Here is a 27,197-nt window from a genome sequence, read left to right as displayed (position 1 = left end):
TTGAGACAACATGTTTTAGATTCTCTCTTTTAACCTCTTTTTTAGAGTTATTTACAAGTTGGATACGTGGTTATCTTGGAACCAGCTCTATGGTATAAAAGCAGAGGAAATTTTCTTTGCTATCCCACCTCATGGTCAATTCAAAGTGTTAAAATGTCTTGGCTTCACTGTTAAAAACCGTATTGTTGAATATGTGTTGACCTGAAAACATGTTTATAATATATTGCCATTATTTCATGGCAAATGTTGTGTTGTGTTGTCAGTAGCTCAGTCATGTTGGATTCTTTGTGAACCCATGGACTGTAGCCCCCAGGCTCCTCTGTCCATGGGGATTCTCCAGGCAAGAGTACTGGAGTACTTTGCCATTCCCTTCTGCAGCGCATCTTCCCAACCCAGGGATTGAACCCAGGTCTCCTGCATTGCAGGCAGATTCTTTACCATCTGAGCCACCAGGAAAGTTGTAAATGGGGAAAAAGTGGCAGATTTTATATTCTTGGGCTCCAAAATCACTGCAGACAGTGACTGCAGCCATGAAATTAAAAGATGCTTGCTCCTTGGAATAAAAGCTATGACAAACCCAGATAGTGTATTAAAAAGCAGAGACATCAACTTGCTGACAAAGGTCCATATAGTGGAAGCTGTGGTTTTTCCAGCAGTCATGGATGGATGTGAGAGTTGGACCATAAAGAAGGCTGAGCACTGACGAATTGATGCTTTTGAATTGTGGTGCTTGAGAAGACTCTTGAGAGTCTCTTGGACTGCAAGGAGATCAAACCAGTCAACTCTAAAGGAAATCAACCCAGAATATTCATTGGAAGGATGGATGCTGAAGCTGAAGCTCCAGTACTTTGGCCACCTGATGCAAAGAGCCAACTCATTGGAAAAGGCCTTGATGTTGGCAAAGATTGAGGGCAGGAGGAGAAGGGAGTGACGGAGGATGAGATGGTTGGATGGCCTCACTGACTCAATGGACATGAGTTTGAGCAAACACTAGCAGATAGTCAAGGACAGGGAAGACTGGTGTGCTGCAGTTCAGGGGGATGCAAAGAGTCGCATACAATTTAGTGACTGAACAACATGTGAAAACAGGAGGCTATAAAACTGTCTTTTTTTAATGGATCATTTTAGTAAAATACATAGGAAAAATACCTCAATAGTAAACACCAAAATATTATTATTTGTGTATTAACCTTTTCTGTTTTTCTATTACTTTTATAATTAGTCAATACACACACACACAAAGTTGTAATGGGTATAATGACCCATCTTTTGTCTGAACCTATGTATCACTCATGTGTCAAGAGCTCATTAGAAATGTTTTGTCCTTATTGAAATCAGGCAAGTGTAGAATTAACAAAAGATTCACAATATTTTGTGAATGACGGCATCTTGAACCCTAATCTTAGCCTTCATTTCTAGACCTTCCTTAGCTTCCATATTAGTAAGATGTGAAAAACACAATTGTGCGTATTAACATAGAAAATATAACTGCCTCAGGGATGTGGGGAAAGAATATAAAATAACTATTTTGCAGAAAGTTTTTATAAAGGAGATGGCATTTTGAAAGGGAATGACAGAAATGCAGTGACCCAGTTTAGTGACACATTTAAATGTGGCCTCTTCCATGAGAAATCTGTAGAGCGCTCTCCTAAACAGGGTCAAAAAAACCCCACAAAAAACAGCCTGAAAGGCCCTAAATGCATCAGAGGCCTTACCTATTCACTGACTCGTCTTTGCTGCCAGGTTTCTGCATTGTGCCACTGGGCTACGTGTGTGTGCGCGCGCACGCGAGCGCGCTCTGGGGATGGAGGTTTGAGGATAGTGAACTGTCTTGACTCCCCTTCACTGGCTGAATCCCGTGTAGGTGGTAACCTTGGCTGGGGATAAACAGGCAACAGCTAGAATAGTTCCGGAGAAGAAAACACAGTGCTCTTCGTAGGGAAACTTGGGGATAGACATGGGGAAGTCTGTTTTTCTCGCACTCAGGGCTTTTAGGTAGCGCGTACAAGTGTGTCATTGTATTCGTCCTGGGAAGTGACACAAGAAGTGGTGTAATTAGACACCCAAGGAATTATTACTTTGGAGTGCTTGAGAACTGAATTTGCGGCGGGGGGCAGGGGGGGACGGGGGACGGGTTGTGGTGATCAGGTAAGAGGCGCTGAGAAGGGCACTGTTTTTAGAGATCTGTCGGGAGCCTAAAGCCGTCTGCTTCTGGGCCTCCTTAGCAAACGTGCCAGTCAGGTGGTGCCTCCGAGGCCCAGGAGGAAGACCCGCTCTGCGATCCGTACGAGAAGCCTCGAGGACCGGGAACACAGCGGCGAGGCGGTGGCGCAGTTCCCAGCCCGCGCCCGGGTCCTCCCACCTCCAGACCGGCCGCCGCCGACCGCCGCGGCCTCCCTCAGTCCTCCCGTATCCCTGCATTCCACGTTGCGGCGGCGGCAGCCTCGCCGGCCGATGCGTCCCACCCGCCCCTCGGGCTGGCGCAGCCGTCGCGCCCCCGGCCCCCGCCCGCGCGCCCCCCGCCCCCGGGGCCCGGGCTCGGCTCTGCGCGGCCTCTGGACCGGACCCCGCCGGGCCGGCTGGGCTCGGGCGGGGGCGGGGCGGGGGCGGGGAGGGGAGAGAGGGCGGGCGCGCGCGTGTCGGGGGGCGGGGGCGCGGGCCGCCATATTGGATCTGGACTCGTCCGCCAGCCTCCGCCTGCGTGCGGTGGGCCCTGGAGCTGCCTCGCGGAGCCCAGGGCGCGAGCGCGAGAGAACGGGGAAGGCGGGGGAGGGGTGGAGGGAAAGGAAGGGAGTGGCTGCGAGCCGGGCTGCGGCAGCCTCTGGTCTCCTTACCAGCGGCACCAACCCCTCCTCCTGCGCCTCGGCCGCTTCCCTCCTCGCCGGGGAAAGATGCCCTTAAGCCAGGGGTGTGAAGAAGGGGGAGATCTAGCTGCCGGAGCCGCCCGCGCCCTCACCGCCGCAGTTGCCGCCGTTCGTGTCCTTTGAATCCAGAAAAGCACCCCCTCGCCAGGGCATCGGGAGCGTCGGCGGGCGGGCGGCCGCTGTGCGGGTGTGGGGGAGACCCGGCTCTCTGCCGGGCGCGGCCCAGGCCGGCGGCCCAGCGACCACCGACATGGAGCGGGCTCGGGCCGCCAAGTAGCCGCCGCTCCCGGAGTCGGGGGCGAGTGCCGCCCGCAGTCAGTCAGGCCCCTAGGAGAAGCGGGGAGAAAAATGAAGAGTTTTCATCGGAATCGGTTGGAAATAGGACTAACTGCAAAGCCTTAAAAAAGAAGGACTTCGGAAGGAGAAAGGAAAAGCCTCCTCCAGGGAAGACTTGGCGTGCTCCGAGCCGAGGGGCTGCTTCAGGGACCTCGCCCCCCTCCCTTTCCCGCTGGAGAAATTGCCTCTGATGCGTTATCCAAGTGGTGGCTGGGAGGATTTGCAGCAGAATTTTTGGTTTTCCCTCCCCCTTATATATATTCTGGCTTTTTCCTCCCCTTTCGATTTTCCTTCTGCCTGGAAGTGAATTGCTGATGCAGATCGGGACTTAATTCATAAATGATGCAGCCGGATTCGTTTCAGGATTCTGTTGCACGAGTTGAATTTTGAATGAAGGAGAAGAGCTTTTTTTTTTTTTTTCCTAAAGAAGTGTTGACTCTGGTTCGCTGTACTTTTTAATTATTTTATTTAAATATACGATTTAATTGTATTATTCTTTTAAAAAATGTATTAAATATATATTTTATGGTAACTTTTCCTCAAAAATATATGTATATGTGCGGAATTGAAGACGCTTCAGTTAAGTGAGGTTACTGGCGTGTTGGATGTTGAATTCAGCACCGGCCGGCATTGCATGACAGTTATTTGAATAACAAGTGGTTTATTTTTAAACCACACATTTTAACATTTAGGTTTCAGTAATCATAGTCAAAATCGTTTCAGTAATTGAAAGGAAAACCAGCGGAGATTGAAGCAAACATGTCTGGAGAAGTGCGTTTGAGGCAGTTGGAGCAGTTTATTTTGGATGGGCCCGCTCAGACCAATGGGCAGTGCTTCAGTGTGGAAACGTTACTGGATATCCTCATCTGCCTTTACGATGAATGCAATAATTCTCCATTGAGAAGAGAGAAGAACATTCTTGAATACCTAGAATGGGGTAAGTTTGTATTTAAAATAAAAACTCTTTAGCTGGCCATTGTGATTTGTTACAGAGAGCTACAGTGATAAACTCTCTACTCTGTAAATGAGTATATAAACATATACTATCTGTTGTGTATGTATTATGTATTTAAATATGTATGTATACACACAATAAAAGAGTAGACACCAGTTCAAGGTTTTTTTTTTTTTTTTTTTCAGTAGTTTTCGTTAAATATTTTCCCAAGAGTGCAGGCATGGTACTCAGTTGTTGCCTTGATTTAATGTGAAACTTGAGGGGAAGAACTTACGTTTTTTTGGTCAGACAAATTTTGAATAATTCTATGATGGGCGGAAATGGATTATTGCTCATTTTGCCTAAAAAGTGGTGGTCTAACAGGCATTTAAGTGAAAGGTATTTATTAGTGGAAACATTCCTTCCAAGGCTTTGGAAGTCACTCTGGAAATGGGAGGAGGTTTTAAAATATCTTAGGTCAACAGGAACTTGAAGGTGGTCATCACTGGGTTTTATTACATCTCTATATAGTACAAGGCAAGGAAATGACTAAACTTGGACTTGCCAAAAATTGTCGTGTTTGTAAGATGACATAAATAGTTTAAAAATTTTGTGATACTATTTGCTAGGGAATGTTTGGGAGCAACTCCTGCCTGCCTGAGAGTTAGATTCACTCCAAATTTAATTCAGACCTAAACTGGTTCATTTTTTATCTTCATTCTCCGAAATCTAGATGTGATTTAGAAGACATAGATGTTGGAGTAGGTCAATGATGAGAGCAAATGCTCCACGTGACCTTTAGCTTGAAGTCTTAAGTTCTGCTTCCAGTGTTACCTGTGAGCAAGTTCCAGCATCCGCCACTTCACTGAGAGAAGAGTATACATCATCACACATCATACTGTTGATATAGTACATATCAATGCATCTGTGTCGGTACACTGACTTTTGAAGGATATTAGCCAAAGAAGTTATTTTGTATCTATGGAATAAGGATACTTGAGTTTGTTGGAAAGTTTTTATACTAAAATGTCTTTGTTCCCAAGTAAAGCTTTATTTTTTTTTGAAGCAAAAGTCAGTTGGTGATTATTCCATATTTTGGACTTGAAATTTATTAAAAATTCATTTGCCAGGTAAACCACGTATTCAGAATTGCATGCACATAATAACTTTAATTATTCAATATGTCAATATCAGGAATTTTCTAGTAACTTGATGTCATAGGGTTAAATTTATGTGTATGTGTGTGTATAAGACATGAATGATTTTAAGAAACAGATTACTAAACTCATACTGGAAATGTAAGAATTTTAAATCATCTTTCAAGAGCTCACTGAGTTAAGAATGAGACAGTTTTGACTTTGATACTGGATTAGTGAGTATATGTCCTTTAATTTTATATGTAGAGCAAAATATTTTATAAAGCCTGTGTAGTTTTACACTTCATATTTCATAAATTTAGAAATTTTCTAGTTCTTTTTTCAAAATTTAACGAAAAGATTCTGATACTTTGAGTTAGAGTTTCAGTTCTTAAATTATGGTTCCATAGCAATACTCTAGTCTATGATTATGGTTGTCATTTAATATCTATTCTTTCTCATCTGTAAAATGATGGGAGAACTCTTTGTATGTACCAGTTGTAAATATAATGTAAAAATTATGAAAAAAGAGAAAACTATCCTCAATTGCCTTTTGGTTAAGAACTTACATTTGTGTTATGAGATATTTTGCTGTATTATCAGAAAAATTTATATACATTTTCCACTAAATTATTATTTCCTGGATCTTGTTTCTTTTATCTGTATTAAAAAAAACTTGTTTGTATATATTTAATGTAAACCACATAAGCCAAAAAAGTCAAAGAAGTGTTTGGCCAAATACATTTTATTTTTATAATATAGTAGATCTTTAAATAATTTTAAAACAGGGACTTTTCACAATTTTAAAGTAAATTGAGTTTTAGTATGATCCTTCATATTTTGTCTTTTAGAAGTCTGGTGTGATGTAACAAAAATAATATATACAGTCTCTTAAGTACACTCCTGTTGTAATAGGAAACAAGGGACTAGAATTTTTAGGATTTATTTTGTAGGCTTTAGAACTTTTGTTGTTGTTATTTAGTTGCTAAGTGGTATCCAACTCTTTTGGGATCCCATGGGCTGTAACCCACCAGGCTCCTCTGTCCATGGGATTTCCCAGGCAAGAATACTGGAGTGAGTTGCCATTCCCTTCTCCAGGGAATCTTCCTGACCTAGGGATCGAACTTGTGTCTCCTGCTTAGCAGGCAGATTCTTTACCCCTGAGCCACCTGGGAAGCCAGGCTTTGGGACTAGGCACTGTCTATTAAGTCTCAGGCATTTTTAAGTTGGTGTTTGAGGTCTGAAAGTGGAAGATACCAATCATAGAAGTCTGGGTAAGGAGGAAGAAAAGAATGGAAAAAGCTGTCAAGAAGTACATCATGAGTAGTAGTATTTACTATTTTTAAGTTATTTGAGAAACTGGGTTTATTTAACAATTTAAGTCTCCTCATTTAATTATTGAAATAGATCCGTTGTTCTTCGAGTATGATTTGATTACGCATTTGGGGAAATGTCTTATTTTATTCTCGCTGCTGCTGCTGCTGCTGCTGCTGCTGCTGCTGCTTAGTCAGTTCAGTCGCGTTCGACTCTGTGCGGCTCCATAGACGGCAGCCCACCAGGCTCCCCCGTCCCTGGGATTCTCCAGGGAAGAACACTGAAGTGGGTTGCCATTTCCTTCTCCAGTGCATGAAAGGGAAAAGAGAAGGGGAAGTCGCTCAGTCGTGTCCGACTCTTGGCGACCCCGTGGACTGCAGCCTACCAGCCTCCTCCACCCATGGAGTTTCCCAGGCAAGAATACTGGAGTGGGGTGCCATTGCCTTCTCTGTTATTCTCACTACCTAACATTATATAAAAAGCAGTTAGATTAAGGTTTCCAGATAGTGAATTGGCCTCAGTTTAATTTTTTAACATTATTTATTTGGTCTGTGATAGAGACTGAAAGAATTTTTTGCGGTTAAATTTGATAATTTAGATTTGCCTTAAATGATACAGTTTTTAGTTTGAGTTTTAAAAGACCCAATATTTGCAGCAGGAGAGCAGTAGTAAATACTCTGTTAATACATGCTGTATATTTGTGTTGGGCTGTCTGTATTAATGAAAGTGTCATCTAGATAATATCTTTTTTTAAAAAAAAGTTTTAAATTTGTATTGAGGTATAGCAGATTAACAATATTGTGATAGTTTCAGGTTAACAGCAAAGGAACTGAACCATATGTGTACTTACATCCATTCTCCCCCAAACTCTCCTTCTTACATATGCCTTATTTTTAAAAATGGAGTCAGCAAAATTCTGTTTGACTTGCTTCATTTCCATCAGTTTCACTTTATTCCTAGTTATGACCTATTTCATATTTATATTGATACTGTTAATGTTTTGTTCATTACAGCATCATGACAGTGAGAAAACGGACAGTTCAAAGTCAGATTTTGTTTTTGGATAGTGCTCCTTGCATTTGGTGCTGATGGCCTCAGGGAGGAAGTAAGTAGAGTTCTAGAGAGGAAGAGGGGATTAAGCCATTAAGCAATAGAGCAAGGGGATAAGAGTGCTTTTATACCTTAATGCCATAGATCACTGTCAAATTTATATTTTCCAGTTAGACACAGTAAGATTTGAAAGATTATGTTTTGTCCTTATTTTTTGTCAAAATGATTATGGTTTATATGTTTTGTTTATAAAATAATAGTTTTGATGTCAGTAGTGTAACTCTACAGTAGAGTTGTAAAAATAGCTTTTACATTATAAGCTAATTTGCTGGTAGTGACTAAATGAATATGTTATTCGTTAAATTGGCTATCCTCTACTTTGAAATGGAAAGTTAAAATTTTAGGAAATTCTGAATCAAGTTGCTTAAAAAATAGAGGAAAGATAATACTACTCAAATTAAAAAAAGCCAGACTGTATGTGGCTAACTGTATTTTGATGCTTTCTGAATATTGGAGTTTACAATATTTCGTTTAAATTATCCTTTAACAACAGTAATTTTATGGTTTATTCAGTGTATGCACACACACATAAAATAGCCTGAATGGTTAATAAACTTGTTACTAGAGTACATTAGTAGGTACTGTGGTTTAAACTTTTCATTTTGTTAGAGTAGTTTTAAAGCTTATTCACATTTTTTGATGTGTAGGTCTGTTAAGGGAGGTGATGATGGCCTAATTACAGAAATCTGAATCTTTTCTTTGTTTTTCATTTATACTGTTTTTCATTGTTAGCTTTTCCTAAGTAGAGTTTATTAATCATACCAAATTATCAAAGAGTTCATTTAATACACATAATTAGGTTTATTTAAGTCCTCAATTAGGATCATCATAAATGTCACCAGAAATATAGGTTGGGTAGTTTCCTTTATACTAGCCACCTAATAATCTAGTCTCTTCTAAGAGTGATAATAAGTACAATTATTTGATCTCACACAATGCTGGCACATGATAGAAGCATGTTCATAAGTGGTGGCCATTATATTTCCACTTCTCTTTTATTTCTTTCTTTTCAAAAGGATACATTGCTCCATGAGTGAGAACAGGGATGTCAAGAATAACAATAATAATTTTAGGAACTTATTTCAACTGCTGGGCGTACACACCAAGGAAACCAGAATAGAAAGAGACACGTGTACCACAGTGTTCATTGCAGCACTGTTTATAATAGCCAGCACATGGAAGCAACCTAGATGTCCATCCGCAGATGAATGGGTAAGAAAGCTGTGGTACATATACACAATGGAGTATTACTCAGCCATTAAAAAGAATACATTTGAATCAGTTCTCATGAGGTGGATGAAACTGGAGCCTATTATACAGAGTGAAATAAGCCAGAAAGAAAAACACCAGTACAGTATACTAACGCATATATATGGAATTTAGAAAGACTGTAACGATAACCCTGTATGCGAGAGAACAAAAGAGACACAGATGTATAGAACAGTCTTTTGGTCTCTGTGGGAGAGGGAGAGGGTGGGATGATTTGGGAGAATGGCATTGAAACATGTATAATATCATATAAGAAACAAATCGCCAGTCCAGGTTTGATGCAGGATACAGGATGCTCAGGGCTGGTGCACTGGGATGACCCAGAGGGATGGTACGGGGAGGGAGGTGGGAGGGTGGTTCAGGATGGGGAACATGTGTACACCCATGGTGGATTCATGTTGATGTATGGCAAAACCAATACAATTAAAAAAAGAAAAAAAATACTATCAACTATTAAAAAAAAGAAAATGTAGGATATACCTAAGCATAGTGGTGTAAACACAAACAGCATGATATGTTGGAAATTTTATGAAATAATTTTGGAAATTTTATGAAATAATTCCTGGGACTTGACTAATACTAGATAGTAAGCTCAGGCTATTTTAAAGTAAAAGAACTGAGCTTGTTGCAAATTAATATTTTACTGTACTCCTCTTCTATGGTAGTAAAAAAAATTCTCCCCAAACCTTTTCTCTACATGTTCACTTATTGCCAGTATATTGTATATATTGCTGATTTCATCCTATTGGTTTTGATAGGTTTTAGAATCAGTTTACTAAGTCCAGCTAGCATTTAAAAAATTAAATATACTAGAATAGAAAATACTAAGTAGCCATGTGTTGAAAGAATAACTATTATACAGAATTCCTGTATTTTCTTGTATATTTTACTGAAGATTGGAATGAGCAGAGTTAGAATTCTAGGGTAGTGATACTAAAGCATGTTGGCTGTTTAACAGTGAAAAGATTATGGACATAGTTATCCTTTTCAAAAAGCACACGTGTTTAAATTAGGGACAGACTGAAGAATTTACAGAAAAGGAACTTAGATAGGGATAAGATACTTGGAAGGAGAGAGGGAGAATAGGAGAGAGGAAAAATGAGATAATGAGCATGAATATACTGGTTTCCTGGGTTGCTACTTCAGGCTGATTTGTGAATAACTGGGTACTTTTAATTTATAAATTAATAGGTGAATTCACTCATTTGTTTTGTCTTTGATGGTTCATTTCCTTTCTTTTCACATTTTTCCTTCTCTGACTTTGGGCTCCTGGATGTTGACTTCCATTGACTGTAAAGTTGTATAACTTGTCAAACGTGAGGGATATGACCTACAGATGTTGGCTGTAGTTTCTGTTTATGCCTTCCCAGTACTCCAGATGCATGTTACAGTGGATACAGGTGAGCAAGGTTTGCTGGGTCCCTTGTTACTCATGGTCTCATCCCTTGTTACTCACAAAACTTCCAGTGAGGTTGCCTTCAAGTTTCAGTAGCTAATACGAAGAATTGCTCAGCAGATTTTGCGTGTCTTGAGTCAAGAACTTCTTTCCATAAAGGTTTTTTTCTTTGAATGACCCGCACTATAAATACAGGTCATCCCAGACATATGAATGACTGTCTTTTGTTATCACTGCCTATAAAACTCCTTTCCAGATCCAGGGGATTTCCTTTTTCCCCCTTTGATACTGACCAGAGTAACAGAATTGCTTTTCTCAGCTAGTTGCTCCATACTTCCCCTCTGCGTTGTCCACTTCTTCCAGTTAACAGCTATGAGCCTCTATTGGCCAGTACCCCTCCTCCCATTCTAGTGCTTCTTTATCTGCTGCTGTAGGAAAGTAGCACTTCGGCTTTCAGTAGTTAATAGGGGGCTCAAAGACCTGACTCTCCACTTTGCAGTCTCACTATTTGCCCATTAATTCTTCCTCACAGGAACTGTTTTGTTGGGAGTTAGGGTTTCTTTAGCCCCCTCCCTAGTTTTTAAGTGGGTTCTGGAAATCTGGGATATGAATAGGTGCTTTCGGAGGGGAGAAGGTTTATGTGGCTAAATAAATACGGGAAAGTATTTTGAACAAAATTAAACATTAGAAATATTGTGGGTTATCCTGAAATTTTTTATGTTTTGGGGAAGATGGACGAAAGCCAGTGTTCCATGGAACACCCTTTGGGAAATGCTTTTTGAGTATGAAGTCATGGTGTCCCTTGTGTCAGGGAGAGAAAGAGTTAATTTTCAGGGAAATTTTGGAACACTATGGTTCGGAGAGAAAATCCACGTCTGAGTAAGTTAGATTTTACTTAGTGGTTGTGAACTTTTGTCTCCTGTGTGATAGTCAAAAGAACTGAAAGATAAGCTTAATCATGGTGGAGTAGGACATGAGTGAGGCTGGCGAGCATTTGCGTCCAGGAAAAGTACCCCATAAAGCAGAATGAAATTAAATACAATAATGGATCAGTGCTGTTAGCGTCTAAAGTCCTAGACATTACTGATAGGTCTGTGTTTATGACCTTTTCTTGCTCTCATATCAACTTGCTATTCAGCTATAGGCATTCACAACAAATTCGGAAGTTCTCACCGTATCTTTTTGAAGCTTTAGTTATTTTCATTACTTTGTGATATTTCAGAGGAAAAAGATCATGGACATGCAATTTCAGGATTCATTATAGTTTTAAGTATTGTTTTTTCTAAGGTTATAATGTTTTTGCTAAGCTGTTGGTTTCAGACTTTAGGATTAGTGTGGGAACTTTACTGTTTATTTGCATCTGTGAAACTATGGGTTTCAAGTGCCAGCACCTATTTATGTGTATTGCAAAGAAGCCAGAATATACAGTACTTTTATTAAAGAGGAAGCCATATATAATTGGTGCTGTTTCAACACTCTGTGAGCAAGTAGAACTCTGTGATTACTGTAAACTTCTATTCTGAGTATAGAGTGGTAGATAATAATACTGGAGAGTAATTTGACTTGATTTTAAAGATAAATAACTTACAGGATCAATTAGTCTTTTTTCCCACTCACTTCGACATACATTAATTTTTCTCTTTAATTCTTCCTCATCAACGCTATTCCTCTCAACCCTGATCTAATTAAGTTTGAAAATACCTACCTATGTGATTGAAAACAGTCTTTTAAGAATACATGAGTTCAGTCATGCAGTCATTTGTTAAATTTCGATTTTTATTTCAGATTGCTTACGCATCACTGTAGACTTAACCTACAAAAAAACACACTTCTATCCACTTTGTTCTATTCATAGTGATAAAAGCTTAATCAAATTTAATACTTAGAGTTTCCATGGTGAAGATCTACAGTGGAATACCTCACCCTGAAATATTTCTGTTCTAAACCTATATGCTAAACAATAGCAGGGACTTGGGTTTCAGACTGACTCCCTTGGTTATGGGCTGGTTGATTTAAGCAAGTTGCTTAACTTCTCTAAGTCTGTTTTATCATCAGTGGAAAATTGAGAGAATAATAATAGCTTATTCTTCCAAAAGGTTGAAGGTTGGTTTAGAATTTTCTTTTTCTGGTGATTTACAGAAGAATTGGTGGTTTTGAACTGTGGTGTTAGAGAAGACTCTTGAGAGTCCCTTGGACTGCAAGGAGATCCAACCAGTCCATTCTGAAGGAGATCAGTCCTGGGATTTCTTTGGAGGGAATGATGCTGAAGCTGAAACTCGAGTACTTTGGCCACCTCATGCAAAGAGTTGACTCATTGGAAAAGACTCTGATGCTGGGAGGGATTGGGGGCAGGAGGAGAAGGGGACGATAGAGGATGAGATGGCTGGATGGTATCACTGACTCAATGGACGTGAGTCTGAGTGAACTCCGGGAGCTGGTGATGGACAGGGAGGCCTGGCGTGCTGCAATTCATGGGGTCACAAAGAGTTGGACACGACTGAACTGAACTGATAGTTAAATTATGTTGTCTTTTTTCTCATTCTGGTTTTGAAGTTTCTATTGGGCCTTATGATAAAGGAAGATAAAACGCTAGTTTTGAAAGTTTAGTTGGCATGTATAGTTATACAGGGATGTAAATAACTTTATTATACTGTTGACAAACATAACTTACTGATAATGTTTTATTGAATTATATTGGCATCAGAGGTGTCTTTCCTTCTGATGTCTGACTATGCAGACAGCATCTTATTCCTTCTCTTAGGATATTTTGCATTGTCACATTTTATTGTTATTAACAGAACTGTTTTTCAGTAAATACTGAGTTCATGTATATTTTTATCACCAACAGCAAATATTATGAAATGGGTAGTTATGATTTATTTTTATATTTATAAAGCTCCAACCTGCACATCAGTGGTAGAGTTCTAGACCTCAACTCAGAAGAAGAAAATAATCCTGAAAAATTATTGGTATTCATTCACTTAGGATGTTTTGTGGAGTAAAGATTATGTAGCACCCATAAATGCATGTTGTGGACTGATAGTAAGCACGAAGAAAACTCACAGTATACCCTAGTGTTCCCTAAACTGTATTTTATATATAAAGTGTTGAATCTTCTATAAATCAAATCTTTTACTTGCTTATTTTTTAGCTGTTAGTATTCCATTGATTTCTTTTCTCACTGATGTATCCTGTTTTATTTCAAAAGAGATTTCTTACAAGTAGTGGTTTATCATCCCCTCCCTTAGCAGTTGACAGTCTATAAGTATTTAATCAGGGTAAAGGTAAGGAGAAGAGGATGCTACTATTTAAAGGAAGAAGATAAAATGCAAATAATCTCTAGTTTTTGAAGATAAAACTTTCTTACATTGAGTGTGTGTTTATTTGCACGAGATTTATCATAGTCTGGTGATAATGAGTTGAACACACAAATTAGTTGCATTTTCTTCTGCAACCCCATTAAAATTACAGTGAAGGAATTTTTAAAAAGTCATGAATCTTCAAGGATGAGAAAAACGGGAGGATACAGTGAAATATTGGAAGCTGAAAAAGCAGGTAGACGGGTGATAACTGCTGACTTAGCACATCTGAGAACGACCAGTGTTAAGTTGTTAATTGTGTAAAGCAATCCCTTTTACTTGGCAGAATCCTCAAAAGTCTTAGATGTTGGTATTGTCAGGAACCTGTGAAAGTTGAGGTAGGGGTGGAGCTAAAATGTGGATGATCCATTGAAACTGCTGTATAAACAGTAGGAGCTTTAGTGCCCCTCTCCTCCTCCATGCCACCTGGCTCCTGTCTTTCCTCCTCAAAGATTGGATGTTCATTTTCAGTAAAACAGGTTTTTTTGTGTTGAGTGATGTTAGGCATAGTTTAGGATTGGCATTTCATACTGAAAACAGGAGAGTAAATACATGTTTATTTACTTTTGCTTGACTACCAGAATGTGGACAACTAGGCCTTTATCACAAAGGCAGGAGGTTAGAGAAGTGTCTCGAGCATCTGACCAGCTCCAAAATCAAGAATTAAGATATAGATATATCAGGGATTCCTCAGCAAAGGGCTTAGGCAATCACACTTCAGTGCAGTTCATTATCAGTGGGCTTTACCCAGGGCTTCAGAGCTTTGATTAGCTCTTTCATTTTCTCAAACCTAATAGAAAACCAAGGATTGTCAAATATCTGAAGAAAGTAAGGAAATAAGTATAACTGCAAATGAACAGAAAAACAGGGAAAAAACACCTTACGTGAAACAGCATCTGCAGAGAAAGCATAATTTCAAAAAAGCTATCAATATTCTCAGAGATAAGAGAAGGACCATGAAGTAAGTCATGAGTCAGGATGTCCTAAAAAGGAATAAAAAAAATCCTTTGAAATTAAACATGTGATAGCTAAAATTAAAACCTCAGTTCAAGACCTGGAAGGTAAAACAAGGAGTTTCTTGGAAAATAGAGCAAAAATCACAAAGGGATAGAAGAGAAGAACACTGGAGGACCAGTTTAAGAGGTCTGAATAATAGGAATTCCAATTGGGAGGACGGAGGGGAGGAACCTCTAGGAAAATATTCTAGAATTGAAGGACATGAATTTCTAGACAGAGAGGCCCCACCAAGTACAGCACAAGGGGTGGAAATAGATTCATACCAAGATTTACAGCCAGTTCACTGTGGAGTTTCCAGGTCTCTGGGGACAAAAAACAGACTCAAAAGTTTTCCAAAAAGAAACTAATCAATACAAAGGATCAGGAATCAGAAAGGCTCTGGAATTCTCAGGAGCAACACTGGAAGCTAGATGATAGTGTTCTGAACGAAAAAGATTTCCAAACTGAAATTCTGTAGCCATCCATTTTCTCAATCAGGTGTGAAGGTGGGATGAGGACATGTTAAGAGCTGCAGGTCTTCAAAAAATGTTTTGCCTGCAACCCGTGGACTCCCAGTAAGGTAACCCACCATCCAGGTTTACCTGGGACTAGGGACTTTCTTAATATATCGACTTGTGCTGAAACCAGGAGAGACATAGATAAACTGTGATGAGTTGGATGCTCTAGCCCCAACTAAATGAGAGAGGAAATTAAGATGAGAAAATATAGGATATCTCCTAGTAGGAGATCCAGTAGAGGGGAGAGAAGAAAGGATTTCCTAGGATGATGGTGAAGGGAGAATACAGAGTGGTTGCACGGGGCACAGAGGTCAGTCAGCCCAGATAAGAGGCAGCAAAGAAATCTCCCTGAGAGACTTCTTTAATATCTGATACAAGTGAATATCTTGAGACGATATTCAGAAATCTGGGGAGAGCTTAGAGTTGCTTGGAAAATGAAGCAAATGAGAAAGCAATTATTAAGAAAAAGATTTGTGTAGAAGATGGTCACACATCATGTTACAGGAATGGAAACAGTGAATAAGGTTACGCTGTAACTGTGTTGGGAGGTTGGTACAGAAAGGGAAAGGCTTTTGGTGAGGGTGAAGGTACTTACTAGGGCCTGGTGGTTTTCTTGAACCTTAATTGGCAATTGAATCTGTGTTTATGAATAACTAATAAACATGAATACTTAAAAAATAGTTTTTGAAGAGTTATGTAGTCCCTGTTCCTTTAATCCTTCCTCATTAATCTCATTTTCAAATTTTTTTCTAAGTCCTTAACCAGGGAGCTCAAAACTGGATATGGTAAATAGGAGATTTAAAGTTTATCAGTTTATTTTTGAGCAGATAGTCTCTTTTCTTCTTTAGTGATTGCTGTGTTCTTATAGATGGCACTTTATGAATAGTCTTTATCTTAGGAAAAGGTAGGGTAAATTCTATGTAATTACATTAATGAAGTTACATAAGGCACACATATTACTCAATGTTTATGGAATTGAACACACAACAAAAGAACTCTAGTAGATCAATAAAGACAAACTAAATTATACAAATGATATGAAAGATGGATGAAATGATCACTTCTATAAAGTAGTAAGCGACCAGGTATTATGACAACAGACATCAGAATGCTTGTCAGATACTCAGCTGCAGGACAGCTTTGTTTTAACAGTACTCAGCTTCTCTTGTAGGCTTACCTGGTGGCTCAGTGGGTAAGAACCTGCCTGCCAGTGCAGGAGATGTAGGTTCGATTCCTGGGTCGGGAAGATGCGCTGGAGGAGAAAATGGCAACCCACTCCAGTGTTCTTGCCTGGAAAATCCATGGATAGAGGAGCCTGATGGGCTATAGTCCATGGTGTCACAAAGAGTTGGATACTACTGAGCAACTAAGCACACAGCCTCTCTTGAGTCTTCTGAAATTCCTGTTGGACCTTGTAAATGCAAGGAAATGCCTCATATTAAATCAGATCTTTTTGAAATAAATTTTAATATTTCACAGAGAGAATTTTTTTAAACCTAAATAATTTGAGTTATCCTTTTCATATCTGTTTTAGGGCTGGGTTATGAGAAGTTTGTTTCAGGTAGTTACTGAGCAGTAGGACTTAGTGGGAAACTGGACTGTGTTCTAACTACTCCTGGGTCAGGTTTTCAGGGGTTGATTTCCTTGTTTAATTTGAACTCTAGGATACTTGAAAAACACACTCTAAAACAAATTATTATTGAATTGCTGCTGAGGTCTGAATGTTAGTGTCCCTCCAGAATTCATACGTTAAAATCCAAACCCCTAAAGATGATAACATTAGGAAGTGAGGCCTTTGTGGAATCTCTCTGAATGGGATTATTCCTTCCTTTATAATAAAAGAGGCCCCAGAGAGCTTGCGAACCCTTCCGCTTTGTGAGGACACAGAAGGCCACTGTGCTGGCACCTTGGTCTTGGAGTTCTAACTTCCAGAATTTAAGAAATAGATCTGTGGTATTTTATTATAGCAGCCCAAAGGACTAAACAGTTATTCAGTACTTTGTTTCCTTACATGAGAGATTATTCTCCTGATTTTTTTGTTGAATGCATTGCTGTTGTTGAAGGTCATTTTTACTGTTTTCCAGACTGTTAGTAACTTATTTTATTGGTGATTGTATACTTAAAACATTCTGTACTTATTCTTGCATTTCATCTAAAAGAGAAAAAAAAAACATTAAAAATAGTATTGCTGTAAACTACAATTTAAATCTTAAGTTGGTGATCATTTTTCAGTTTCTGGATACAGTGCTTTTACTTAGAATCAAAATAATTGAAAGTAGCTCTAACCAGAATTCCTAGATAGCAGCGTCCATAGTTTAAAATAGTTACCCAGGGTTAGAATGAAATATTTATAATAACCTAGTATCATTTTGTTTTCAACTAGGTATGCTATAAAAAATAAAATTTCAACCATCCCATTTTTAAAAAACAGAGATAAAAGGAAATGATGTCATATAGCTGCTGTTTGGAAATAATGAAGGAATTTTTCCTGTAGCAATAGTAATATTTCCTTTGTAGCAGTATCTACGTTACATTTCAATTCTGAAATACACAAAGATGATTTTTGTAAGAGTGTGTAGTTTTTGAAATAGAAATTACTTAGATTTTTAAAAGCCCCAATACTAAGAATTTTCAGGTAAAGCTGTTTGGACTAAATTTTTTTCCCCTAAAATTCTCTGCATGTTACTCAAATTATATTGGAGTCAGAATTTCTCATTTTGAAAGTTTGGAAAATTTTCTGAAAAAATACCGAGAAAATGTTTAATTCAGTTTACTACTGTCCTTTCACAGAAGGGTTTTCACTATGATTAACTGTTTCACCTGGTTTATATTTCTTCTATTTTAAAGGTTGTCCATTTCTAAAAGATACTAGCCTCCAAAATGTAAAGGCTAGTATTTACATGCCTTTATATATGACTCTATTCCAGCATATTGGATATGGAGTTTTACAGATGACCAGCGTGTTTAGCTCAGCTTTGTTGCTCAGTCGCTCAATCGCGTCTGACTCTCTGCGACCCCATGGACGACCCCATGGACTCCATGGGGGCATGCCAGACCCCCCTGTCCTTCACTATCTCCTGGAGCTTGCTCAAACTCATGTCCATTGAGTTGGTGATGCCATCCAACCATCTTGTCCTCTGTCGACCCCTTTTCCTCCTGCCTTCAATATTTCCCAGCATCAAGGTCTTCTCCAATGAGTTGGCTCTTGGCATCAGGTTGCCAAAGTATTGGAGCTTCAGCTTTAGCATCAGCCCTTCCTGTGAATATTCTGGGTTGATTTCCTTTAGGATTGACTGGTTTGATCTCCTTGCTGTCCAAGGGACTCTCAAGAGTCTTTTCCAGTGCCACAGTTCAGAAGCATCAGTTCTTCAGCACTCAGCTTTCTTTAGAGTCCAACTCTCATATCCATACATGACTACTGGAAAAACCGTAGCTTTGACTAGACAGACCTTTGTCGGTAAAGTAATGTCTCTTCTTTTTAATGTGCTGTTTAGGTTTGTTATAGCTTTTCTTCCAAGGAAAGCTCAGCTTAGTTTTGATTAATTTTCCTTTTGAGTTTTTAGGGTATAGCAGATATGGCTATATGAATGCCATCTGGTTTATTCACATATTTGGCCAAATTATTAAAACTAAAAAGACGTTATTAGGTTGTTACTTTAGATTATTACTACAAAAATAATACAGCGTGAGTAAAGGCAGTTATAGTGGTTGAATTCTGGTGCTGTTTGATTATAATTAAACTTGTGATTATTTTGTGTTTGTGTATGTGTTTTGGATGTGCTCTAAATGCTCCTTGTTACCAGTGCTTTGGAAATATATTTGAATTTGGAGTCACGGTACAACTCTGGGGAGGGAAGGACCCTTGAAAATTGTAGCTGCCTGAAATTCTTACTAAACATGAGTGTGTGTGTGTGTGTGTGTGTGTGTGTGTGTATTTGTTTCTGAGATGGATGAAAAACACCGTAATCTCTCTGGTTTCCCCCATTTTCCTGTCTCCCTTTGTTCTTTTTTTTTTTTTTTTTACCAGTTTTTTTTGGTGGCTAAACATATGTCAAAAATTTCTGTTTTAACCATTTAAAAATGTATAATTCAGTGACATGTTTACAGTGTTTTGTAACCATCACAGCTGTCTGTTTCTGAAAATTTTCATCACCCCAAACAGAAACTCTGTACTAATAAAGCAATACTTTCCATGTTCCTCTCCCCCAAGCTCTCAGCAACCTGTAATCTATTTTCTTTCTCTATGAATTTGCCTATTCTGGATGTTTCATAAAAGTTGAATCATACAGTATTTATCCTTTTGTATCTGGCTTATTTCACTTAATGTCTTCAAGATTCATCCTTTTTGTAGCATATATCACAATTTCATTTGTATTCAAGGCTGAATAATATACCATTGTATGTATATTATCACATTTTTTTTATCCATCCATCTTTCAATGAACATTTGGGTTGTTTCTGCTTTGTGGCTATCATGAATAATACTTCATCGAACATGGGTATATAGATATCTGTTTGATTTCCTGTTTTTAATTCTTTTGAACGTGTATCCAGGAGTGGATTTTTTGGGTCATACAGTAATTCTATGTTTAACATTTTTGAGGAATTGCCAAACTGTTTTCCAAAGCAGTTGTACCATGCACAGTCCTACCAGAAATTTACTAACGTTTCAGTTTCTCTGTATTTTTGTCAACACTTGGTAGCTTGACATTTTTTTATTGTATCCATTCTAGTATGTGTGAAATGGTATCTCATTGTAGTTTTAATTCGCCTTTCCCAAATGATTAGTGGCGGATTTTCATGTGCTTTTTGGCCATTTGCATATCTTCTTCAGAGAAGTTGTCTATTCAGGTCATTTGCCAGTATTTTAGATGGAGTTGTTTGTTTTGTTGTTGTTGAGATTGAAGAGTTCTTCTGTACTGAAGAAGCTGAAGAGTTCTTCTGTATGTATTCTGAATATTAAGCTCTTATCAGATATATGACTTGCAAACATTTTCTCCCATTCTGTGCTTTGCCTTTTTTCACTCTGTTGATAATTGTCTTTTGATGCACAAAGTTTTTGTTTTCACAAAGTCCAGTTTATTTATTTTGTCTTTTGTTTCCTCTGCCTGTGGTGCCATATCCGAGAAATCATTGCCAAGTCCAATATCATGAAGATTTTTCTCTATATTTTCTTCCCAGAGTTTTACGGTTTGCAAGTGAGTGAATGAATTCACTCAGTCGTGTCCAACTCTTTGCAACCCCATGGACTGTAGCCTACCAGGCTCCTCCGTCCATGGGATTTTCCAGGCAAGAATACTGGAGTGGGTTGCCATTTAGCTCTTATTTTTAATTTGATCCACTTGGAGTTAATTTCTGTATGTGGTGTGAAGTAGAAGTCTAACTTCATTGTTTTACATGTGGAAATCCAATTTTCCCAACATAATTCCTTAAAGAGATTATGCTTTATCCATCAAATGAACTTTAAACCCTTTTCAAAAAGCAGTTGGCCATAAATGTATGGGTTTATTTCTGGACTTTTCAGTTCTATTCCATTGGTCTGTGTGTTGGTTCTTATGTCAGTATCACAGAACCTTGATTACTATAGTTTTGTAATAAGTTTGAGATTAGGAAGAGTGAGCCCTCCAACTTTGTTCTTCTTTTTCAAGACTGTTTTAATTAATCTGGGCCCCTTGTAATTCCATGGGAATTTGAAGTTTGGCTTTTCCATTTCTGTTAAAAGAGGCTGTTAGAATTTTGAGCGGGCTCCTCCTCTTTAATAATATTCAATTGACTGTATTTTCTAGCTTTCTTTGCAGTTAGGTTTGGACACAGGATTAGTTTTGGACATTAGACATTAAGTGAAAGTGATATGTTTTATCAGGAGCTTCATTAAAAGGTGAACTTTCCCCACTTACTCCCTTCTGCTATACAGAGAACATGTCAGGTGATATCTTCTGAGCTTGAACCTTAAGGATGGACGCATGAGGGCTATGCTCCAAGGATGACGTAGTAGGAGGTGAAAGCATCTTGATTCCCTTGACAACTTTGTCAGACTGCCCTACCAGCCTTGGACTGTTTACCTTCAGACTTCTTTTGTTTGAAGAAGAAATACATTTTTATTTTGTTTAAGTTGAGGTTAACTTGAGATTTTTGGTTTTCTAGATCTGAATTTAATTGATATGCCTTTCCAATTATATTACTTTGGTTTCTCTTTGTGTGCAATGTTTGAGGGGATTAATTTATATATATGTTTTGTAAATTACACTTTAAAATTATTTGTTCTTAATATATAAATGGCCACTACAATTTTTTAAAAAGTAGTAAAAAATTTGCCACTATGACATAGCAGCTTTTGTCATTTTTGTACCTTCTTATTATGGTGGTTTTTTATATGCACATTTAGCTTTCTAAATGGAAACACTTCTGGTATTTTTATATTCTCCTTTTTCCACTTAACATGACAAAGCCATGGTGCATCTTGATGAACCTCTTTGTTCCTCAGTTTCTTCATCTCTAAAAGTGGTGATAGTTATTATATATACTTCACAGAGTTGTGAAGATTGACTAAAATGTTGCACATATGGTACTAGACCAGTGCCTGGCACACAGAACACCCTCAGCATTAGTTGTCATTAACATTGAATTATCATAATCTTTTTTCTACATTATTCTATGTAGACTGTATTCTATATCATTTCTGTATTACTGTATCTTTGTACTCACCACGGCTGTAGCATTGGCTTCTCTTAACACTTTTCCCTTGAGACTGCGGTACTGATGGCACTGGAGCAACATGATCCCTTGTTTAAGTGGGAGAAGAGAGCAGTTGAGAGACGGAGACAGAGAGAAGTGGCTTCCTATAGCCCTTTCAAGAGGGACAAGCCTACCTTTCATAGAAACACCGCCGAAATCTCCCCTCTAGTGTGAATAGCCAGAATGAGAAAACATGTCTGTTTTTGAACTAGTGGTTACTTTGGTGAGATTATTGAGGATGCCTAGGCTATGTAAGGGAAGTATAGATAACAATACTAGGATTCTGTTTAGAAAGGGTGGCTGGGTTCTGGGTAAACCACAAGCAGTCTCTACTACAGTTGGCACTGTGGTTTTGAGCAGTTTATAGCAATTTCTTTAGGCATTATTAGTGCCACAGTAAAGTTTTACGGTGTTCTTTGCCTTTTCCCTGACCACCTCTAAGTAATGCCTTCTCTAATGTGTGCTTTTGATTTAAGGATTCTGAGCCAGTGTTGCTGTATAGAACAGAGAAAAGGATGCATTATAGATATATACAATTAAATTTTAACTTCAAGATTGCAGATGGTCATTAAAATGATACTTTTCTCAGCCATTCCATCTTTTTTTTAATTTATTTTTAATTGGAGCATAAGCCATGACATCTTTTGTTGGCTTATTCCTCTCAATGCCTGTAAAATTTGTTTGTGGTGCTCATTTGGCAACTAAAATGAATAATCTTAGATTATTAATTGTCTTTTTATATATGTCACACCAAGAATCAGCTCTCCTTGTATCTCTGATACAAATAAATTCCAGTGTATCTTTATTGTTATGATATCTCCAGATGGTGTGGTTAGGAGAAGGTCTGTTTAAAGTTAATTCATAAATATTTATTGTACACAATAAATATTATATGTATAATGGAGTGTAGGAGTTATGTATATAGAGTATTATTAATAATAATAATATATATTATTATATATATAGAGTATGGGAACAATAAAGATGGACAGTATGTGGTTCCTACCCTCAAGGAATTAAGCAGAATATAAATGTATTAAAGGAGGCACAAGAGGGATTACTTTTGATAAGGAGAGTAAGTGAAAACGGATCAGTTAAGCTGATCCTTAGAATAGCATTTTGTGAATTAGAGGTAGGAGGAAGGGCATTTTAGATGGAAGGGAACAGTGGAGCTAGAGTATGGAGGCAGGAAAGCTCAAAGGCATGTGCTTTGAAGCAGAGTGAGGGAATAGTGGGAAATATAGTTGGAATGGTGGGTTGGGGCCATTTGAGAAGTACTACTACATAAATTGAATTCGACTCTGGACAGTAGGAAGCCATTGAATATGTATTTGTTTTTAAAGCAAGGAATCTTGGAAATTGCTTTCTACCAAAGCATAAGTAGCCTTAGGATTTGTAGTCTCTTGTTATGATAGAAAGATTTTGGAGTTCACCCATTAATTCATTTTAACAAGTATTTATGGCATATCAGGTATGTGGTAGGTATCATCCAGCAATGACCAAGGCAAGCAGGGTCTCTGCTATCATGGAACTTACATCAAAATTTGGGGGGAATTCAGGAAATAAACATGTAAATAAATAGGAATACTTTAGATATTTCTAGGAGTGCTAAAGAAAATAAGAGTTTGACATGACAGGGTGTTTTGGGTCATAATTTAGATCATTAGTCATGGAATGACCCATGGTTTTGCTCTGGGCAACCAGCTGAATAACAGTAGCTAATATTGATTATTTACTGTGTGCCAGGTACTGTTTAAGCAGTATCAATTTAATAATAATCAGCACAACCTTATGAAGAAGGTAGCATTATTCTTATAGATGAGGAAACTGGGGTATTAAGTGGTGGTGTCAAGGTCTAAACCATTTAATCTGATTTTAGAGCTCACAGTCTTAATCACAGCTACTCAGTTGCACTGCCATTGTGTTCAGTCGTGTCTGACTCTTTTTGACCCCATGGACTGTAGCTCACCTGATTCCTCTGTCCAGGCAAGAATATTGGAGTGGATTGGCTTTTCCTGTGCCAGGGACTCTAACCAACCCAGGGACTGAACCCTCGTCTTTTGTGTCTCCTGCCTTAGCAGGTGGGGATTCTTTGTCACTGAGTCCTCTAGGAAGTCAGACTGTTATCCCTGAGAAGTGGAGTAGGGTGAGGATTAAGAATTCTGTTTTGGCCACATTTGAAATAGTCAGTAGTTGATATGTTAGTCTGGAAACATAGTTGTTTCAGAGGTTAGGACTGGAGACACAAGCTTCAGATTCATCTGCTTATAGGTAAAACCATGGGACTAGATGAGAATTTTTAATGTGTAGATAAAAAGAAAAAGATTAAGGGCTGACTCTGGAAGCGTTCACAATTTAAAGCTTGAGCAGTAGAGGAGCCAGAAATGGAGAGTGGGTAGTGAGATAGAAGAAACCAGGAGAACATGTTGTCAGGAAGTCAAAAGAAAAGCTTCAGAAGAAAGGACTGTCACATGTTGTGAATGTGGCTAGGATGCAGGCACAAGTCTAAATTGAGTCAGGTGAGAAAATGGAGACAATTATATGGACAGTTTTTACAAAGCTTTCGCTGTGATGGAGGGGGCAAAGAATTTTGGTGGTAATTAGAGGGGACATGGGATTAGGGAGGGTTTTTAAGCATGGGGGAAATCTATGGTTGATAAAAGTGATCCACTGAGGAGACAGAGATTTATGATATAGGAAAGAGGAGAATAAATACAGGGATTGGTCTTTGACTGAAGCAGGGCACTTATATATACATATATATATATATATATATATATATAGTAGAGAGGCAGAGCACAAGGGTACAGTTACAGGGTTGTGGGAGGATAAAGGAGTTCACTTCTGATTGCTTCTGTTATTTCATTAATATTTAAGACAGAGTAATCAGCTGAGAGTGGTGGGAGTTATTGGAAATTTCAGGAGAGAGGAGATGTGTTTGACAGGGTCCCCAAGATTACCCCTCAATTAGGTGCTTCACTAGCAGGACTCACAGAACTCAGCATGTAGTCATAGTCATGATTAGTGTAACAAAAAGCTGCAAAGCAAAATCAGTAAAGACAAAAAGCTCATGGGGCGAAGGCAGAGGAAACCAAACAGAAGCTTCCAAGAATCTTCTCCCATAGTTCACCTAAGATGCTATTAATCCCTTCAACAGTGTACTATGACATCATGTGTGAAGTGTTGACTACCAACAATGTTTAATAAGTGAAACTCAGAAAAACTTACTGCCCAAGATTTTCCTTGGAGCTTGGTAACATGGGCTCACTCTGACTAGCACGTACAAAATTCCAGATGCCCAGAACACAAGCATTCAGCCTAAGCCATATTGTTTACACAGTTTAAGCACATTGAGCCACTAACTCCTGTCAGGATTGAGGGGACGCTGCCCACACCCGAGTTCCCAGACTTGAGGCAAGGACCAGCCTTGCCAGCAGGTCTTTCTAAGAATAGGAGCCTTAGGCCTGCAGTGCCACCTCTTTTCTGCACAGTATGAAATAGTGATTTTAGAGGATATGAGGTGACCATGCTCAGTTCAGTTCAGTCGCTCAGTCGTGTCCGACTCTTTGCGACCCCATGAATCGCAGCACGCCAGGCCTCCCTGTCCATCACCAACTCCTGGAGTTCACTCAGACTCACGTCCATCAAGTCAGTGATGCCATCCTAACGAGAGGTATAGAGATCGTCAGGAATGTTGTGTTCACATGACACACGTGGTGATAAGTTTAATCAGCTAGTGGGATTGTGGGTTTTTTTTACCCCCCTGTATCTACATCCAGCTGCTCAGAAGCAGGCTATGTTGCAGTTTTATCGTGGTAGTTTAGTTGCCAAGTCATGTCTCACTCTTACGACCCCATGGACTGTAGCCCACCAGGCTCCTCCCTCCATGGGATTCTCCTGGCAAGAATACTGGAGTGGGATGCCATGCCCTCCTCCAGGGGATCCCGACCCAGGGATTGAACTCTGGTTTCCTGCATTGCAGGCAGATTCTTTACCGACTGAGCTACAAGGGAAGCCTGCAGTTTTAACTAGGCTGTGCCAAAATCATTTGACTAGTGCAAAAATAAGATTGCTCCTTTCTCATACCAGTCTGAGACAGAGACAAAGATGGAGTTTCTTAGATTTTATTCTCAATTGATATTTCCATGGTAGATGACAGGAGCATGTGGGACTTAGAGGTTAGAATTTGTATGGAATTACCTGGCACTCTTCAAGAAAAACAGCACCAAATCCTGAAAAGCCTTCATTGTGACTTTTTAATGGGGTCCCTTTACCTAGTTTGGGCCAGTTGTTTTAGGACTAGATGGATGGAATTTGGGTCTTTTATTTCAGGAGCAGATAGATGAAACCAAGAAAGTGAATTTTGGTTTTTCTTTCATAGGTATATGTGGCTATTGAACAATTATTTAAGATGTAAAAGTCCTCAAAAGCAGTGGTTATTAACTAGGGTAGGGGGGGTGTGTGTGTGAGAGAGAGAGACAGAGAGAGAGAGAGAGAGACAGAGAGTCAGTCCCTCAGTTGTATCCAACTGTTGGGACCCTCTGGTCTGTAGCCTGCCAGGCTTCTCTATCCATGGCATTCTCCAGGCAAGAATACTGGAGTGGGTAGGCATTCCCTTTTCTAGGGGATCTTCCTGACCCAGGGATCCAACCTGGATCACCTGCATTGCAGGTAGATTCTTTACTGTCTGAGCCCCCAGGGAAGCCTCAACTTAGGGTATACGTCCAAATAACTCGTGTGGCTTTTTCAAAATATATGTGATTTTTAAATCACTTCCAGAGATTATGATTCAGTTACCTCAGGATGAGGAAATGGTATGTGAATTTTTAAAATGCTTTCCTGTTGATTCTAATGTGCACTTCTGCTTAAGAATCACAGCTTCACACTGGAGAGTGTCGGCTTACTCTTTATAAAATGTTTGGCTCCTCCGTTAGTACCGTCGAGGCAGTTTGTTTTGCTCCCTGTTTAAGGCAAGAAACCAGGAGAATTTTGTCATGGTCCTGTTGGGCCGTGTGTCTGGCTGGATAGATGGGGAGTGTTGATTGGACCATGTATCTCCACCTGGAGATGTGTGCCAGGGAATTGAATCCTTTGGTCAGCCTGCCTAATTTCTACTAGTTGGCAGAACTTTGGTGTCTTGTAAGAGAGAAGCTCAGCCAAATGTTGCCTTGAAGTCTAGACCCAGGGACCAATTTAGTATTTCTTTAGGAATCGTAGATTGAGAATATTA

The 27,197-nt window shown here is 39.0% G+C and overlaps 1 protein-coding gene across 1 annotated transcript in view; it reads left to right on the top strand.

Moving 5' to 3' along the window:
• CDC42BPA (CDC42 binding protein kinase alpha) overlaps positions 3,960-27,197 on the top strand; it is a 304,553-nt gene continuing 281,315 nt past the window's right edge. Inside the window, 1 exon segment of the mRNA XM_005690541.3 lies at positions 3,960-4,137. Coding sequence (XP_005690598.2) covers positions 3,960-4,137 — 178 coding nt within the window.

Source organism: Capra hircus, chromosome 16 (genome assembly GCF_001704415.2).
Source record: "Capra hircus breed San Clemente chromosome 16, ASM170441v1, whole genome shotgun sequence".
NCBI lineage: Eukaryota > Metazoa > Chordata > Mammalia > Artiodactyla > Bovidae > Capra > Capra hircus.
Note: the sequence above shows the minus strand (reverse complement) of the source record. Positions and strands in the feature narration are given on the sequence as shown.